Below are 19636 nucleotides of genomic sequence, written 5' to 3' on the forward strand. Positions count from 1 at the left end.
TATGAATTGGAAAATTGTATCATTAATATACTAAATGCAATGCTGATATTTTGTATGGTAATTATGTATAATAAATTAAGATAGTATAATTACAACATTAAGACACACACCTAAATATTTTATATATAATATTATTAGTATAATTTCATAAATAGAGTTTAAAAATCGTGAAATCAGCACTGTCTTCAGTGTCACATGATGATTTGGTGCTCAAGAAACATTTCTTATTATTATCGTCATAGTTGAAAACTGCTTCAAATACTGCATATTTTTGCATATTATCTTTTTTATACTGCATGTTTATTCTGTAATGGTTTGCTCTGTGTATTATTGGACTGCTTTTAAGCATATTTTATCGAGGGATGCATTGTTTAAAAAAGAAAGAAAAAAGACGGAGCAACAGTATTTTGAGCGGAGTTTATTTGTTTCTGTTCATTGCACAATAACATTCAGTAAATGGTTAAAATTCTGAAAAAAAATAGAAGCTTTTTGCTACAACAAATAGTATGCAGAACAGGACTGCAAAATAAAGTGATACCATTTTATGGGTATTCCTTTAAAAATCATCAACCCCAAACTTTTGACTGGTAGTGTTTGATTTAAAACATATATTTTATATTAAAATATTATATAATGTTATGCAATATATAAATATGTAAAATTACACTTTGAATAGAGAATACTTATATTGAATATAATAATAGCATATCACTACTATAATACAGTAATTTTTTACCTTTTTTAAAAAACTTTTTTACTTTCATTAATAGAGATTTTTATAAACCTGTGGTCACCTGTGCAAAAATATTAAAACATGCTTTAGTCTCCAGTCCACTTCTCCAACATTTAAATTGCAATTATTATTATGTTTTATTATGTAAATATGTTTTTTTGTTTGTTAGTTTTTTGGTCTATTGAGGTATAAATAGCCACTTCGTGCAGCCAGTCAATGTAAAAAGTCACTCTGAAACTTTCCCCAACATAGACACTGTATGGCAAATAACAGAGCAGCGGATCAATGAAAAGTGTTGGCAATCCAATTTTTCAAAAGTTCACCATTTTCTTTTGTACTTCTGAAAATGTGCAATTTCACAACAAACAACAAGTTTTTACCCAATTAGCAAGAATCTCCCTTGAAATTAAGGATAAGGCTGAAACCAGTAATGACATCCACTTTAGCGGTATATGAAATGTGAAAACTTTGGTGACCTTCACGACACACTGCTGCTGTAATTAGCAGCGAGCTGATTAAAAACACCTCCGTTAGAAAAGTTACCTCTTCTTCCCGTCAAAATGAAAAGTAACATCATCAGTCAGACCAACTCGAGATGCTGGTGGCATTTCTGTGCCAGCAAAAAGGTCACCTTGCATTAGCAACAACTAAACAAAGAGAAGTCGTAATTAAAGAAAGTGTGATAATTAGCTGGAGCAACACTGACATTGGGGAAGGACTTTGCATAATATGAATGATTCAGCGAAAGAGCCGGAGTCTGACCTTTTGGCATGCTAAAATATTTATGTACTGCTGGTCACTTCGTCGCCATGAGGGAAGCTTTCATGAATTATGCAAATCAGAATTAGTTAGCTCCTGGGTGTCAATTAGTGTGGGGAAGTGGACATTATTTTAGTTACCCTCCCACTTTTTTTTCACAAAGACGGGTAAGTCTGTATCCATGTGTGTGTGTGGGTGTGTGTGTGTGTGTGCGTGTGTGTGTACAGACGCACGCAGAGGTGTGACCATTTTATTACCTGACCATTTAAGATCATACATATTAATACAGTCATTACTGAATTGTCGCTTCACTTAAAGCTCCATACTGTGGAGGAATGAAGTCTAATGAAAAGAGTGACTTTGCTGCTGTCCATTTTAATATTACTGCAGGGCAGGAGCACTATCGTATAAATATGATACGGATTCAAACGACCTGCATTTAATCTCCTGAACGGGACAGCACTGACAATAATGGTAAGAGTGTGTTTATATTAGAGGTCAAGCCATGTTTAATGTCCTTTATGGGCTGCAAAAACAATCTGATTGTTGAAAGGTTTACCAACATCCTCAGTATTCAGTGGGTGGACAGTATCTGAGGACTTTTTTATAGAATTATATATAAGACTATAATTATTATAGGCCTCATTTTGAATAGAATTGGATTTAAACATGGTGAAATGTGTTTAAAAGTGATGAGAGTAATGTACTCAAAGATAGCTGAAAGCATCATTGAATATTAGGGTTGAATCTTTGGTTTAATAAAGGTTAAGCTTAAATACCAAGATTAGTGGCATAATTACTACAAAAATAATAATAATAATTTAAACAAAAAAAAGTATTAAAAGCAGAAATGTGAAGGTGAGGATTTCATAAAAGTACATTTGTCAAAATGTATGTATTATCTAGGGTGTAAATTTGTTCTGATATTTTTTATGGCTATATTACACTTTAAGTGACATGACATTCAGCCAAGTATGATCACCCATACTCAGAATTCGTGCTCTGCATCTAACCCTTCCAAAGTGCACACACACAGAGCAGTGGGCAGCCATTTATGCTGCGGCGCCCAGGGAGCAGCTGGGGTTCGATGCCTTGCTCAAGGGCACCTATGTCATGTTATTGCCAGCCCGAGATTCGAACCCACAACCCTAGGGTTAGGAGTCAAACTCTCTAACCACTAGGCCACGATTATCTATTTAATTATCTATTTTTATCTATTTTATCTATTATCATGGAAATCTTACGCATAAAACGCACAACACATAGAAACACAATAGATCCATAATAGAGAAAAAGAATGAGAAAACAAATTTAATGTCAACAATTATTAAATTAACCTCTGATAAATATTTTTGATTGCTCTATAAAGATTACATTTTTTTGAATTCTTTAAACTATGATATTAAATTATGCTATCGCTGTTTCCTTTCTTGTGGCATTTCATATGGGCTACAAAGTTGAAAAAAAGCAGATAACATTGTACAGATAACATAATGTTAAAGTGTGACTATACTATTGAAATTTTAAAGATGGCCATATTCACTTCCAATGTAAGTGCCCAGTGTAACCCAGATTCATGCTCTTTTAAAATAAAAGGAAAGGTGGAAATTATTATTGTGGTAATCAACGTCTTGCCACAAATGCTGTTTGTTGAGCTTAACTTCATGGAATATTTCTTTAATTAATAAATACTCAAGGGGCAGGAGAAGAACTTCTGAATGACAGTGTGCGAGTAAATGAGATGATCTGCTTTGTGTTACTCTCCTGTAATTAAGCCAACAGGGCTTTGACACAGTACCTGTGTGTCCCCGCAGACTCCGTGTACCCGCAGAAACCGACTGGCACGAGCACATTACCAAGGTGACCAAGAGTACAACCTGAAACGGCCACACTGACTGCCCCCACAGCTTCATCTAGAGATAGACCAGGACAAAGAGAGAGAAAGAAAACGAGGAAGAGGGATGAAAAGTGTGAACATAAGTCACAGTCTGCCTCAAGGTTGTGAGACATCAACTGTGTTACCTTTCTGTCTAGTGTTTTCCGTTCACTCTCTTCCCTGTGAGCCGGCCATGTCTCCCTTTTGTCCTCCTCTGTCTTCACTCGCTTCCTAAATCACTGTTCAGATCCTGAGAAGACAGAAGGAAGGAGGAGAGGGATGAGGTCAAATGAGGTAAAAAGCAGTACATGAGTCTCTCTTCAACTATAGGCACTTTTGGTCTTCTGGGCATTCAGATTTGAAACTCCCTCAAAACACACTTTTCAAACTCATAAATTTAAATTTAAAAATTAAATTTAAAAAATGTAAATTTAAAGTTAAGCATTTAGCAGACGCTTTTATCCAAAGCGACTTACAGTGCATTCAGGCTATCAATTTTAACCTATCATGTGTTCCCGGGGAATCGAACCCCCAACCCTGCGCTTGATAGCGCATTGCTCTACCAACTGAGCTACAGGAACACTAAAAGGTTAAAACTTGTCATACATGTATATCCACCAGCAGTGGATATTATACATGTATGACAAAATGACATTTTAAGGGTTATTTTAAGGGTTTATTCTTCTAAAGGTTTTTTTCCCCCATAGTGAAAAAATATAATTTCCTCCACATCTCAAATCAACATATATTTTGATATCACATTTTAAGCATTTTTGAAATATATATATATATATATATATATATATGTGTGTGTGTGTGTGTGTGTGTGTGTGTGTGTGTGTGTGTGTGTGTGTGTGTGTGTGTGTGTGTGTGTGTGTCTATCTATCTATATATATATATATATATATAGTATATAGTATTTCTATATATATATATATATATATATATATATATATATATATATATATATATATATATATACTGTATATATAGTTTAAATCATACTCCTCACTGACTTTTGTCTCATTGGTAAATAAGTACACTAACTAAAGTACACTAAAAACTGAGGGTCTTTTTAATTAGTGAAAAATTTATGTTCATTTAATCATAAAATTAAAATCTAAATCTAAATGTTGTTTTTTTTACTGTTGTAATTTGTGAAGAATGTATATATTAAATTGATCAAAATGAATACAAAAATGATAACAGAAGGGTTGTTATAATTCAACTGATGGAAAAACTGATGTTAAAAATTTTAAGGAAATAAATCAAATTAAAATGAATGGGTCACATAACAGTACAACTGAGAAAGCTGCAATTTGTATAATAATTGAATTTCCACAGAATATATATTGAAATGATTTCCCTCTTTGTTTAAATTATCATAAAATGTAACAATTAATATTTTTATGATGGAATTTACTATTTTTAAAACTGAAAGCCTGGGTCTAGAACAAGGTTAAACATCTACAGAATAAAACCACTTGAATGTACCCATAATTAATTCAAATGTTTATAGAACTGTTATGTGACCTTCATATGATAAAAGGAAAAAATACATCTGCGAGTTTTTAATTAAAATTAACCCGTGGCACTTAAAGTTCCCTTTGTTCAAGAAATTCAAACACATAGGCGAGAAAATAAAAACAAGAACATGAAAATAGAACAGCACAGATGAAACATGAGATTGGATGGAAAGAAGTAAAAAAAAAAGAAAAAGCCCTGAGATGAGATGGAAGGTCCGAGGACAGAGAGGGAGAGAGGAATGAAAGTCCTGATGGAGTGGGGCATGAGAGAAACAGAGATGGGGTGAGCAAAAGAAGGGCAGCTTCAGAGAGGGATATCCACCCTCAGGGCCCGATGCAACCCCTGTTCTTCAAAGGCAACCCCGCACACGCACACAGAGATGGGACTGATATATTGTTTACTGTAGTTCACCTACCCCCAGGCTTGAAGTGATCTCAAAACCACATCACACACTCACAGAGACCACCGATCTTGCAAGTTCAATCACATACACACACATTCATACTCTCTTTTTTTCTGCTTCTTTCATACGTATAGCCATGCCAATGCACAGTGAACATGCCCATAAATAAAAATTGCCACGGGCGAACAGAATCAGGTGAAATTCAAGCAGGTCAAATTCCTGCTTGACTCTTTTACATAGATAGTAATATGAATACCGCTTACCACAGGTGACAACATGAAAAAATGTACCATCGTTAACATCTATATTGTCTGCAACCATCATAGAAAGTTAATGTCAAATAAATGCACTTGAATTATTGTGCTCTCTTGAATTATTATGCGAGGCATATTCACATTTAAATATTTTATGATAATTATGCACCCCTCCCATACTGTAACATATAGGTAAAACACCCAGACGCATAACAATATAAAAAAAATGCATAGAAATACGGTTAATTGTCATAAAAAAATTAAAAATAAATCAAATGGTTTCTATGTAAAATGTTTTATTATTATCATTACTTTTGAAGTGACATCACTTGATTTCTGGAGATTTCCCCACAGATCCGAATGAGAAGTGTCACTCTGCCCCCTTGTGGATAATATGAGAACTGCTTTGGATGAAAAAAAAAGACTGAGATGTTTAATACACATTTTCAAATATATAGTATTAATATTTATTTTAAAAGTTTTAATAATTTTTTGTGTGATTTATAATTCAATCATAAAAACAGCTTCAATCTGAATGTTGTGAGTAGAATGTATGAACGTTTCATATCCCACACTCTGACACTGGAGTTATGATTATAGGATCATATGAGGATCTCATAAAGTGTGCATTTGCCTTAGCACTTTAATAAAACACTCCTCATCCAACATTAGCGTGTGTGTGTGTGTGTGTGTGTGTGTGTGTGTGTGTGTGTGTGTGTGTGTGTGTGTGTGTGTGTGTGTGTGTGTGTGTGTGTGAGACTGATGATTAGACATAGTGAGCCACCAAAAGCAACTCATTGTCCATTCTCTTTACACAGACAGACATATAACAGCATTTCCAACAGCTTTGTATTCTGGCACATTCATTAGAGAAACCCATACTGGATTGCAAAAGGATACACACAAAAGCTGACTACGCACCTTTACACACATACATAAACTCCTGTCAACAGTCTTGACATATTAAATCATCATGTTACTGTCACTCTGTTCTTCCTGCACGACACCTCTAATTGCCCTAAACTCATGCAAAAGCACCTGTGTTTGCTCATAGGCGAGTGTGTGTGTGCACACGCTATTTATCAGTGTATTAACTGAAGGACTCTTCAGCAGAACAGACCAAGTTGATCATTACGTGGAGTGGGACGGTCTGCAACGGAAAGTCTGTCTGGAGATTGCTTTGATTTGCATTTGACTTAACCTTAATCACAAACACAAAGCCACGCGCACACGCAGACATGCACAACCGCACTTCATTGACATGCACCGGCTCATAGCCACCTCTGACTAAGACAGAGAACTGTGTCCTGCATTTAATGCCATCATCTCCTGCCTGCATCTCACAACTGAAACATGCATGCAGGTGAGGCAACTCGACACGGCACACATCCCGAGGTGGAATACTTGGCCTATTTTCCTGTCGAATATAAAGCACAGCCCTGACTGTACATTCCCTGCTAGACAGAGTCATTTAAATTGACCAGTGAATTGTGAATTGAATTTCCGAGTCTCTCAAAAATGGGGTGCACCAATATGAAATGGATTCCAATATTACATGCCTGGCTGGCAGATGATAATAAAACCCTTTTAGGCTTCTTGACGTTTAATGTTTAATGTTGCGTCAGTTGTTCGATCAGCTTATCTTAATCTGAGGAAAACAGGGCTGTGAGGGATAGACTACAGTCTTTACATTGACGGTCTGTATGAAGGTCTAGACCATGTAGTTTTCAAAACCCACAATTTGTATTAAAAAAAATTATAATTACGAAGATTTTGTCTACAAGTTTTTTGGAAAGATGTTGCATGAGCTGAACAATTGAAATGTTATAAAACAACAGTAGAATAATCCATTGAACAGATTGTACTTCCATCCCTCACAGCCTTGTTTTCATTCCTGTCAAAAATGAAATATGGTACTAACCTGACAAAAGGTGCATGACATTACAGTGAAATTTCATGGGCAAAAAGGGTCCATTGTCTACTGTAGCAATGTATGAAGCACAGCTCACACAGAAGCCACTTTCAACCCGTGCAGCTTTCTGATTCTCTGGTCAACACAGAGAATTGCAAAGTCTGTGTGGGGAAATCTTTCAACTTAATGCACTAAAGTCTGAAGTCGAAGTTGAAGTGTGCTATTTCAGATTATGTGACAGTTTACAAACACTTCCTTCCATTTCTATCAAATGGACAAAATGGTCACACCCCAGATTCACAACGTAGTATGAGCATACATGAATATGGGTCGGTCAGGGTTCTCAAACAAGCAGCAAAGAGTTTTAAAAAGTATTATAGAGCAGCTGTCATCATTTACTTGCCCTCATGTCATTCAAATTAAACTGTGTGACTTTCGTTCTTCTTTACAAATGCAATGGCAGTACATTGTACCTCAAGAGTGTCAGCAGAGTGACTGAACATTTTCAAACTGCTTCACTGATTTTTGATGCTTAAGCAACTGTGCAGTGAAATTTTGGAAGATACAAATGCTCTCCAGTGAGCCATCCAGTGCTTCCCATTCCAGTATAGCAGGTGTGAAACATGCACTTTTTACATTAGTTTGCCAACTGCACTAAAACACTAGAAAAATAATTTATTCAAATTCTGCCACCCGGACAGGAATATGAAGTGCACATTATTTTTAAAGCAAATATTTAATAAATAACCTCCTTTTGTGTGAAGAAATAATGTCATACAGCCTTAGCTTCTACTTGCTACAGAATGTTCTATTCAGAGATTTATTCAAAAGTAACATTGCCATAATGTTTAGAAAATTATAAAATGGGTTGATTTGTTTGCTTTTTACACATTTTAAAAACTGGATGCTTTAAATGTTCAGAGAACATTCTGAAATAGTAATGTTCAGAACATAAAGAGAACATTAGTAAAAGGTTATTAGAATATATTTTTGTCAGCTGGGTATTGTGGTGATAACTTCCTTGTGCCCCGTCACTGACTCACTTATTTTTGCTCTCTCTCTCTTTCACTAACACACACATACACATACAAGCCATTTGCAACAACAGACTTGATCCTAAATACACCATTTCATGCTCTGGAGCTCAAACAGAGCTGAAAAATGAATCCCTGCAAAACAACTCTATCTCTCAGACTAGAGGCACCGCCGAAAATGAGCCCAAACAGTGTGAGGGCCAACAGAAGTTCTTAAAAGCATCTCGGATTTCTGGAAAAATGCACAATATTGAAATGCGGTGGGAGGCCAAGGCCTCCGGTGCATTTATCTGGCTTTTCATTGAAACATTTCCAGCCTGCTGCATTCCCACGTCTCCAGGCAATATCGGTGCGTGCGTTTATGTGCACAAGCATCTGCGGAGAAGCTCGCAGTAAAGCTCCGACAGCCAATCCGAACGGACACGGGGAGTTTCCGCACCGCTGGCCCTGCAGTATCAGTGTGTTTGCAGATGAGTACATCAGCTCTCACTCAGCCGATATTACTGGAGATAAGCAGGCAATTTTCCTGCACTATACAGCATCTCATTTCAATATGTATTTACGAGCTTGTGTGTGCGCGCCTGTGATTATTTTAGAGACTATTAGAACAGTAAGAGATTTTCTCACTAAATTTAATCTACAAGACAACATAAGGCTATATAAACACATCTACCTTTACAGAGACAAAAGCACATACGCACACATATCCATGCGTACTGCCCATTCCGATTTTTTTAATGCAGTTTCCAAAAATAAATCTGTAGCTTTGATAATTAAGTTGCATGATTACTGTTAATAATATGTATCAAAAATGTTGTGGCTAAAAAGTCAGTCAAACTGAATTAGACCTTTGCAAATCACTTGCTTTAAATTGAAGGCCCTGGCATCATCTAGCCACCCTCATGTTGCAAAAGGATTTCTGACCCTGAACCACAAAACTAGTCATGAGTCTCACAGGTATATTTGTAGCAATAGGCAACGATACATTGTGTGGGACAAAATTATAAATTGTTTATGCCAAAAATCATTAGGATATTAAGTAAAATGTTCCATTAGGATATTTTGTAAATTGCCTACTGTAAATATATCAAAACTAAATTTTGACTAGTAATATGCATGGCTAAGAACTTAATTTGGACAACTTTAAAGCCAATTTTCTCAATATTTAGATTTTTTTTGTTGCACACCCAGATTCTAGATTTTCAAATACTTGTATCTCGGCCAAGTATTGTCCTATCATAACAAACCATAGGCAACATCAATGGAAAGCTTATTTATTCAGCTCGATGTTAAGATTTCACATAAACTCATACATACATATATTAATTACATTTAAATATTTTATTACATTAAAATTTTCAGAATTTTCAGAAAAAGTTCAGAATTTTAATTCTGAGTGCTAAATGAAGCTGTTAGATATGGCTAGATTATTTATATGTTTATTTAAATAAATAATAATTGTAATAATAAAGTTAAATGTGTTGTTTTTTTTTTAGTTTGGCCATGCATTTCAAATTATTTAAAAACATGAATATAACTTGAATGCCTCAAGGTCTACTTTGGTGACAAATTCAAGATATGTTAGAACAGACAAGATTTTCACTTTGTATTTTTACTAAAAACGTATTTGTAAGGAATGCTTCAGCTATGAAAAAAATACACTATGTATCTATGTAAATCTCTACTGTCAGATGTAACACAGCCCTGAGCTTATTACAGTTTTTGTATAAAGCCCAAGGGTAATATGATGACAAGGGTACCGAGTTAAAGTTACAGAAGAATTGATCTTCATTGCACTTAAGTCCCATCCACAGCCTGTTGCTCAGACTGGAGTCACAGTCTCCTAGATCCAGTGACTCCACTAGACCATTTTTTCCCTCTCTTCCATATCCTCACAGACCCAGTAAAAATAAATATCTGTAAACAGACTCTTTCCTACCAGGGTCTTTACGTGTGTGCATGCATGCTTGCCTTATAACTTGCCTTATAAAAAAAACACCTGTGTGTCTTCCTCATATGATTTCAATATATCACATGTAAGCCAGCTGAATTAGATGTGGAGTTAGAGTTAAGCTGAAGTTTGAGTTCGCCGCTCATTTGATGAGGTTCTGCTTCTCACGGCATCGTCTTGAGACAGTGCAGATGCTGTTAACTGTCCAATTAGCTTTGCTCTGATGTACAAGCTTCATGAAGTTCAGCATGATGAGCTCATTTGAACACAATGAGATGCTTCACTGCATCATTTACTAGCTGTCTATTGTATTCGGCCCATATGTTATTTTTTAAACAAAATTCTTCCTCTTCGGTGACAAAATTACTCGAAAATGTCCTTAGAAATTAACCTAGCCATTCTGGAGAGCTCCTCAAATATTCATTTCTAAAAGTACTTTATAAGAGTATTTTATAAGAGTTCCACTATAAAAATGTATATAATTACTAATTATAAAATAATTAATTATGAACAGTAGAATGAAGTCGTCAATTAGATTTCAGTGTGAGTGAGTGTGTGTGTGTGTGTGTGTGTGTGTGTGTGTGTGTGTGTGTGTGTGTGTGTGTGTGTGTGTTAAATGATAACTCTAGACAGGTTCCTGTGTGCTTTATGAAGGTATAGTGTAACTATAGCACTTTCAGGCTAATAAACTTTCTGCCCCAAAGCAGTACAATCTGCTACATTATTACACTTCTCTCAAATGTATTACTCACACAAGCAAAAACACACACACGCACATATGTCAGGGTTTTTTTTTTCTTTTTTTACAATCACACCATTTACCACCTGACAACAATGTGCACCAACATCTCTAAGCCATCTGTGCGGCTCTAAAAAACCCTGACCGTCAGTTCAGCCCTAAGAAATAAATAAAAAAATTGATTAAAACAAATACAAAATTGTCTGAAAATGTGTAAATTGGATCTAAAATCTGGCTTCATGAAAAAAAGAAAAATACCTTTTTAATAATTTTTCATAAATTAAAAAGCTCTAAATTTGTATTATATGTCAAAATGTTGACATTCAGAAACAACTGAGACAAAGTTAATGCTTGAAACTATCAGACCTGGAAACCAAGCAACACTGGGAATCACTATAGCCAAATTTCAATACAGGACGAAGACTTGACTGGGGAAAAAAAAAACCAACCAAAAATCTGAAGCAACACAAAACCATTCATGATCTGTGGATCAGTCCATCGAGAGCATTCCTCAAACATTAGCCAGTTCTGATCTAAAACCAGTCTCATACAGCCAATGAGAAGATCTCATGAAGGAAAGAATTGCCACGAAGTGTGGAGCAAATTATGATTATCTGTTTTTGTCCTCTTTCTTATTATTGTGCCTGTATTTTTTAACCCTGCCACTATGTCCTGTTTGGATGTGGATTTAGAAAATCAATGAGAGTGGTCCGTCACTGTCGGAGCCGGGGTCTTTCTCCTTGCCCTCATCCCTGCAAAGGCGTGCTGAGGCCGGCCACTGTCCCGATTATCTCACACCCCTCTATCACTAACGACCAGACTCCTGCAGGCTGCTGCGTAATTATAATAATGACTAAACGTGCCGGGCATGCAAAGAGAGCGGACGAAGCAGAATCGGGAAACAGAGATGGGAATAGAAAGAAGAAGAGAAAGAGCGAGTGAATGTGATCAATTGTTAATTTTACAAAGTCACTGAGATGTGTCAGCGGTGTCAATAAGTGAATTAATTTGTCTGTGGGGCTCTGGAGTGTAACACCGTATTGCCGTGTTCCCTCAGGAGCATGGCCGTCTAACCTCTCGCACTTATTCTCCCTTTCACACACACTGACTTTTATACACAATAAGACACGTACACACACACACTCAAATCGAACTCCCAAGTTACTCAACACTCAGTGAAAAAATCTTTGGATTTACATATGCTCATACACAGACTAGCATAAAACCCCAAACCCTAGTGGCTAGTGCCGTCTCTATAATTTTGCTGCTGGCACCAATGTGCCAAAAACAACAAGACACTCGAGGCTGGGTGTTACAGTGATTTTATCATGTTTAAGAGGGGTTTTAAGCAGTCTGCTTCACTTCTAGCCTAAGAACATCCCTTAACTGTAGCAAAATAACTGTAACACATGGCCTTGAGTGGCTTATTGCTTTAATAAATCAGGCTTAAGGTATTAACCTTACACTGCACAGAGATGCACTCACTTCAGTGCAGTGAACAAACCAATACATGTGAACTCTAGTTAATCACACAAACAATAATGCTAGTCATCATTCAGAACAACCATGCACATCAGACACAGAAAGAAGGATAAGCTTGCAATCACAAATGCAACTGTGTGTACAAGCACAGTGTATGGACTTTCCACCTATTTATTAAAATGACATATGATATATCCACATAATTGTACATAACTGTTGTCTGTGTGCGTGTGTGTGTGTGTTTATTAGGTTATTTACATTTATATTAAAATAAATATATATATATATTACTTCAAAATATTAATTGGGTCTGCCTGCATGCTATGTGAAAACTGTTTTGCTAGTAAGAAAGCTCGTTTCCACCACGGGATAAAAACAATTAAAAAAGGTAACTGTGACTTGTTATCACACAGTTTATATCTCAAAATTCAGACTTGTTTTCTCACAATTCTAAGAAAATTCACAGAATTGCTAAATGTACAGTCGGAAATGTGTGATAAAAATTACCAATTATGAATTTACAAAAAATTCAGAGAAAAACTTTCAAATTGCGAGAAAGCTAAGCTAAGCTAAGACTACTAAGTCTTACTTTTATTTAAGACATAGTAATTTGTTAAATTAGCTAATGATTTTGTTTGTCTATGTTTTCTCAAGCCTCTTCATAAAAGTGCTTGACACCCCTGAATATGTACTTAAACACTTTTTATTACAGCTTGAGTGCTTCACAGTCTGTACTCAGTCTGGACTTTCTCCTTTTTTTTATTTTTCAGCAGGTGTGCGTAGAAGAAACTCTTGAGCTTCCAAATCTCACAATATATTAGAAAGCTCATATGAGCCACTGGAAAGACAAAACAGGTTTATCGATAGAGATTGTTGTGAGTTGACTGAAAATCCCTTCAATTGAAAAGGAACATTTCTATTCCATTTGCTTGGGCCACAAAAGCACTTAAAGCCGGCCACAAAACTGATGCACATTTAATAGGCTTATTCTTTTCATTCAGAGTTGTAACCTGAATACTGAAGGTATTGCTTCACCTTATGCCAAAGCAACCCAATCCACTAAAAGGAGTAACCTATGGTTTGGGGCTATAATTTTCTGTGAAGTGATTGTGTGTGTTGTGTATGTGCGTGCGTGTCTTTTAAAAAACAATAGTGCAGCCTTCTGTTCTGATGTGGTAACACCTCAACATATTTTAATTTAAATCTGACAGCTCTCCCTGACACTGCTCAGATCAGACAGAAGTGTGTGCCTATTCGACGTATCCCATGCTAAAGCTGAAGAGCTTTTTCCTTTAGCCTGTTATTTAAAGCAAATCCCATTGAAATGGGTGTCATCCATTCTAAGAGGAATAAACCAATCGAAAGCCGCCACTCAGTGCAGAAAGCAGAGGCTCTGACCATATTTAATACCATCAGAGCAGACGGTAAAAACTGTAAATCTATGTCAAAGAAAAAAAGAATTAATGGATTGGAACATGAGCCAGTACACTTATAAAAAAAGAGCAGTACCTTGATACAGTGTAGGTATCCGATGGTACTTTGACATTTGATACCATGTTATTGAATAATTACCATGTTCATATCATGCAGGTACTACAAGGTATTTCAAATGGGACTACAGTAAAACATTTCCAGAAATCATGATCATACTGTACCATGGTGCTTTTTGGCCGTTTTTTGTAATTATGTATATAAATTTTTATTAATATAATTTAATTATTCTTATTAGTAGTACAGTATTTCTTGGTATATACAATGATATCTTACTATTCTTACTACATTCAACTTACAACTTAAGGAAATAGTAAATAATTGGACACAAAATAGCACATGATTGGTTTCCAGGGCCAGTGGTCATAATGTACAGTAATTTCACAAGATAAAACTCTATAAATAACTCATATCTACATATCATGAAAAGCTCTATAACTGACAAAACTTTCAAATGTTCAGGTGATCAATAATTATTTTGCATATTGCACAGATACACAACTAACAAAAATAAATAAAATTCATGAAACTGATAGGTTCAAATTATAAAAAAAAAATATTTGTTATAAAACTTTGAAACATTTTATTAATAGTTTCCTCTAAGAAAAAAAAATCACAATGAACAAAACAATCAACTAAACAATAACATGAATGTCCCACAATATTTCACTATTATTAATACTGAAGGTGATTTTCTATGCAAGATGGTGCAAGTTGCATTTGTGTAAAACGAAAAAGAAAGGAGTGCTGGTTACCCAGATGAGCAGTCCAGTATAGAGCATTGATATTTACAACAGTGAATATTTGGAAAGATCAGGCCGCTGGATTTACTAGTTGAAATCAGGTATACCAGACAGCGGTGTAATTAAACTGAAATCCTAAGACTGGTGTGCTACAAGCAAACTTGCTTTAGCAATTTACACATTTTTGAAGTATTTTTCTCTTAAACTTTTTCGTTGACTAATGTGTCCTCTCAGGCCTCCCTAGTTTTGAAGGTTTCAGGGCCAAGTGGTGTGAAGTGTCTGCGTGAGAGAGGGGGAAATCCGAAAGAGCCTTCGGAGGCCTGACTCGCTCCAGTGCCTGTTTTTCACTGTCAGCACTTGGAGCCCAGTATTGAGACCTGCGTCCAGCAGAGCATTGAGGTTTGTGAGGGAAAGAAGGATGAGTGAAGTGGGGGAGAAAATGGCCATCAGGGACAATCTCATTTACAGATGAGAGACTCTCCCATCACTGCCTTCTGTTCCTCGTGAATCTCTCACTCTGTCTCTCCCCCCATCATTAATTTCTTTCTCACCCCTTCCGATTTATATTACTCCCTCCTTTTCTTTAATAACCCTCCCACCTCTCTCTCCTCGGTCCTTGTACGTTCTAAGAGCATCCATCCATCACGGCAGCACAGAGTGGATCGGCTAATGCCAGCTCAGAGCTCCGAGAGCAGATCTGACCAGCTGAGCTGCTCACAATCCGTGCCTTATCTATCAGAGATCCCCCCGAGCATCCCTCATTCCCCCTCTCTATCCCAACATGTCCCTCCCTCCCTTGTATATGAACATGACTTGTCCTCCCACGCACTTACTGAGTAAGACAGAGAAGAAAAATTGTTCGCTTACTATAATGCAAAAAATTCCACAACTAGCCGAAATATCAAAGCTGTTCGGCAGTTGTATACGGGTAAATAAGTAAATAAAAAATAAAATAATTATTTTTATTATTATATTAATATTAATATTATTATATTATTATTATCCAAAATAATGTGTGTGAGTGTGAGTGTTTGCCTAATAGTGTATTTCTAAGTGTTATTATGAAGTTATTATTTCTTATTATTATTAATATGAAAACCTAGCCTAAACGTCATGGTGGCAAGTCCTCAAACAAGAAAAGAAAAGAAAAGAAAAGAAAAGAAAAGAAAAGAAAAGAAAAGAAAAGAAAAGAAAAGAAAAGAAAAGAAAAGAAAAGAAAAGAAAAGAAAAGAAAAGAAAAGAAAAGAAAAGAAAAGAAAAGAAAAGAAAAGAAAAGAAAAGAAAAGAAAAGAAAAGAAAAGAAAAGATGAATTAACACTGAAATACAGAACTGACATAAAAGGAAGGAAAACAAATCGACCCCAGGCAGCCGCCCAGATGTGCTCTTGCACAATGCACATGCTCTCTCTCTCTCTCTCACACACACACACACGCACCGTCTTTCTCTCCTACATCTCTCTCAAAGACTGTGATTCAAGGCCCAAATGAAAGGGATGACTGTGCGTGTGATAGAGTTGGAAAAATAAATGTGTAGCTCTTCTTACGCACAGCAGGTTTCATTGAGCAATCTCCGCTGGGCTCAGCTGTGCTGCTTGGCTCTTAATGTGAGTGTCGATGACAATTAAGTCGCTTTACATTCCCACCCAACCTCGGCTCAACTACTGACACGACTGTCGCTGCGGCGCGCAGCGGAGGACACGAAACAAAGGGGAAATGATTACTCGCGCTCAGTTCTTATTGGACAGAACAAATGGCAGGGAAGGGGAAAGGGGTGGAGATGAAGATGAAGAGCAATTACTACATGATGTGAGGAGGTTGGTACGCTGTCAGTACATCGCGCTTCAGCCGCGCAGCTCTATTGCCTCTCCATTGAGAGAGCTTTCACGGCGCCGTTAAAAGCGCCAGATCAGCGAATCTCTCGTAGTTCTTGTTTCGTTAGGCGCTAAGCAGCTCAGAAACCCCTACTGATCATTTATTTAGTTTCCTTACGCACTAAAGTGTTTCATCCAGTGTACGAATATAGCGCCATTAGTACGCTTAACCAAAGGCAACTGTTAGACTTTTTACAAGATTATTTGTGATATGCAAATCAAAACCGAACACGACTTCTCGTTATGACTGTCTGACTTGTGACCTATGAACTTTCATCTATAGTATTATCTATATTCTAATTTCTTTGTACTTAGTTACTTTTACGGCTGATTCTTTCACTGACGCGTAGATCTTTATGAAGCAGAGCTAACGGTATGTTTAATGTCCAAAGATGCTGCATAAATGCTTTGAAACTTGTTTTCTCAAACAGTGCGAAAATACCGCAACTGAAAAACTGAACGTCATCTTATCGATGAGCTAAAAGTTATTAAACATTTCAGAACAATAAATGTCAACGCGCGTTATGTGGATCATTATAAAAGGTCCCTGTCGCTCTAGGGTTGTTGTGCTCCTTAGGAAGAAAACCTAACAGCATTGCAATGAATGTTGTATATTTATAGATCATTTGGTTTGAGTAAATAATTGCAAATGCAAACACGCAATATGTGATCCTGCCACTGGAAGAAGAGGATGATGAGGAGGAGGAAGAAAGAGTGGGAGGCGACTCAAATAATTTGTTAAGAAAATGTTTATTAATTTTTAAAAAGCATTTCATAATTTTCTAGTTGAAATAAGTGTTATTAAAAAAACAAATAATAATATTTGTCCAATTAGTTGCTTATGTTTATCAAAGTAGGCCCACACAAAGTTATGCGTTGATGCTTGTCATGTAAATATTAGCTTGTCACGTGGCATGCGTAGACTGCAAAGTGAAATGCGCTTTTCAACAAGACTTTTTAATTATCGTTTTAGTGTAGCATTGCAATGATCTAAAAACATTCATAAAATTTATCAAACGTCCCATTTACTCAGCTATACCGCAAAAATCGATTAAAACGGAAGTTAAGGACTTGAATTAGGGGCGTCTTTACGCGCTACAGATAACGATGCATTCGGGAACGCATAGGCTACTACTTGCGTGCGACTAATGATCTACTTAGCGCCTCTGGAAATCCAACCAATATCAATTTGCAGCCAACACTGTTTAAGCTGAAGAGCGAACCAAAAGCAATTTACCTCCGTTTATGACAGCGAGGGCATTCTCCTTGCTTCAGAAGGTGGCAGGAGTCCTGAAGACGGATGTTTGTTTTAAATGAGCTTACTTTCTACTCACTCCAGCTCAATAGTCGCCTGTCCGTCACACGAAGAGTAGAATAGAGAGTTCACAAACCGAATATGCCCATTATTTCACGAATCTCTTCGCCACACATCACCGACGAGATGAATGAAAGAGAAGGGAAAAGAAAAAGCGACAAGCACCGTCAGCGTTTGAATCTCAGAAAAGAAGTGCGTAAATCCATATGGGGTTTAGTAGACTAATGACCTTATAATGTTCCAGACATGCTTGTTAGGTTATTAACAGCTGTCTTCCTGCCGAACCGCTGGGACTGTGAGTGATGGGGAAGTCTGCGATGATAACTGCGCCTCGCACACTCCTCCCGAGCTGCGATAGATTTGACGAGAGAATTGAGAACTTGCCTTGCTTATTCCGCGCACGTGCGTAGGCTGCACCCCCGCCCCGCGCGCGATCTTTCAAGTAGCCACGCTAACTGATGTCATAGCTTACAAGTGTTGAAGTGAGCGACTGTAATATAGCGACAAGCCTGGCAAAAAGTGAGCGAAAAGGTTTCTAATTTTTTACACCTCCAACCCGCCTGCCTCGAAGCGCAATCGGTTTCTTACCGTGCGCTCAAACAGGTTAATCCTTTGGAGATCGATTTTATCTGTTTCGTTCAGTCTCATAGCCGGGCACTCTTTAGATTTCTATCATGTGGAAAATGATGTTATCAACAGTCAGACACAGCCCCGACACCCCTCAAGCTTGAGCTTGACAGCTGAAATGAAATCTCCGTTGTGAATGGCAAGGGTTTCCATCACAAATACCAGTTCTGAATGCCCCTACCCCTCCTACAGCTAAAGGTCATGTGTAGTTTAGAGGTGTAACATCTGATACTCCTGAAAGGGTGTATTTTCTCATCATCACGCTACATCTGAATTAAGAAAGGATAAAAAGGCCTTGGTTAAGCCACCTGTATGCCTGCTACCCTTTGATATGTGTCTCCAATCCCGACCGTCTCGCCTAGGAAATTGGAATCTTTGTCTCCTTCAGGTATAAAAAAAAAAGAGATGAAAGGGTATTTGGTACAACAAGAAATATAACCCATTTGAATCCTCATTTTAAAAGTACTGCCATGCCACTCAATATTCTAGGCTATTTGTTTTCACTATTGAGCATCCTCTTTGGCCCGGACATTTACCTAATAAAATATTAACCACAAACAACCTTGTAAGGCTCTCTAGATGTTCGCTACTTGTTTTCTGGACCTCAGGCAAAATTGCTGGCCAATTGCACTTTTGCAAGAATGCATGGAGTCAAATCACATGTTGTGGCGCCGTGTGCAGAATATTTAAGTGCCGATCATAAGGCTTGTGTATATGAAATGAGAAGCACACATCTTTGTTGTTGACCTGGCCATCTAGTTATCACTGTATGGCCCATCCTGAGGGTCCTATGCACATTACTGCAGATCCACTAAATTTGTTCAAAAGTTTATCAGTAAGTATAACTTAATCTATCAATTTAACTAACTAGTGCATGTGGCAAATATGTAACAAGGATTCGTTGATAACTTTCACTCTT

At 36.9% G+C, this 19636-nt stretch overlaps 1 protein-coding gene across 1 annotated transcript in view; it reads right to left on the bottom strand.

Annotated features, from left to right (window-relative positions):
* Nucleotides 1-18483, bottom strand: part of LOC132126319 (chemokine-like protein TAFA-4) — a 44027-nt gene extending 25544 nt beyond the window's left edge. The window contains exons 1-3 of the mRNA XM_059537513.1: nucleotides 18013-18483; nucleotides 3515-3618; nucleotides 3291-3405 (exon numbers count right to left, since the gene is read on the bottom strand). Of these exons, the coding sequence (XP_059393496.1) occupies nucleotides 3291-3405 (115 nt within the window). The 5' untranslated portion in view covers nucleotides 3515-3618; nucleotides 18013-18483. The remainder of the gene's footprint in view (nucleotides 1-3290; nucleotides 3406-3514; nucleotides 3619-18012) is intronic.
* Between the last annotated feature and the right edge of the window lie 1153 nt (nucleotides 18484-19636).

Source organism: Carassius carassius, chromosome 44 (assembly GCF_963082965.1).
Source record: "Carassius carassius chromosome 44, fCarCar2.1, whole genome shotgun sequence".
Classification (NCBI taxonomy): Eukaryota; Metazoa; Chordata; class Actinopteri; order Cypriniformes; family Cyprinidae; genus Carassius; species Carassius carassius.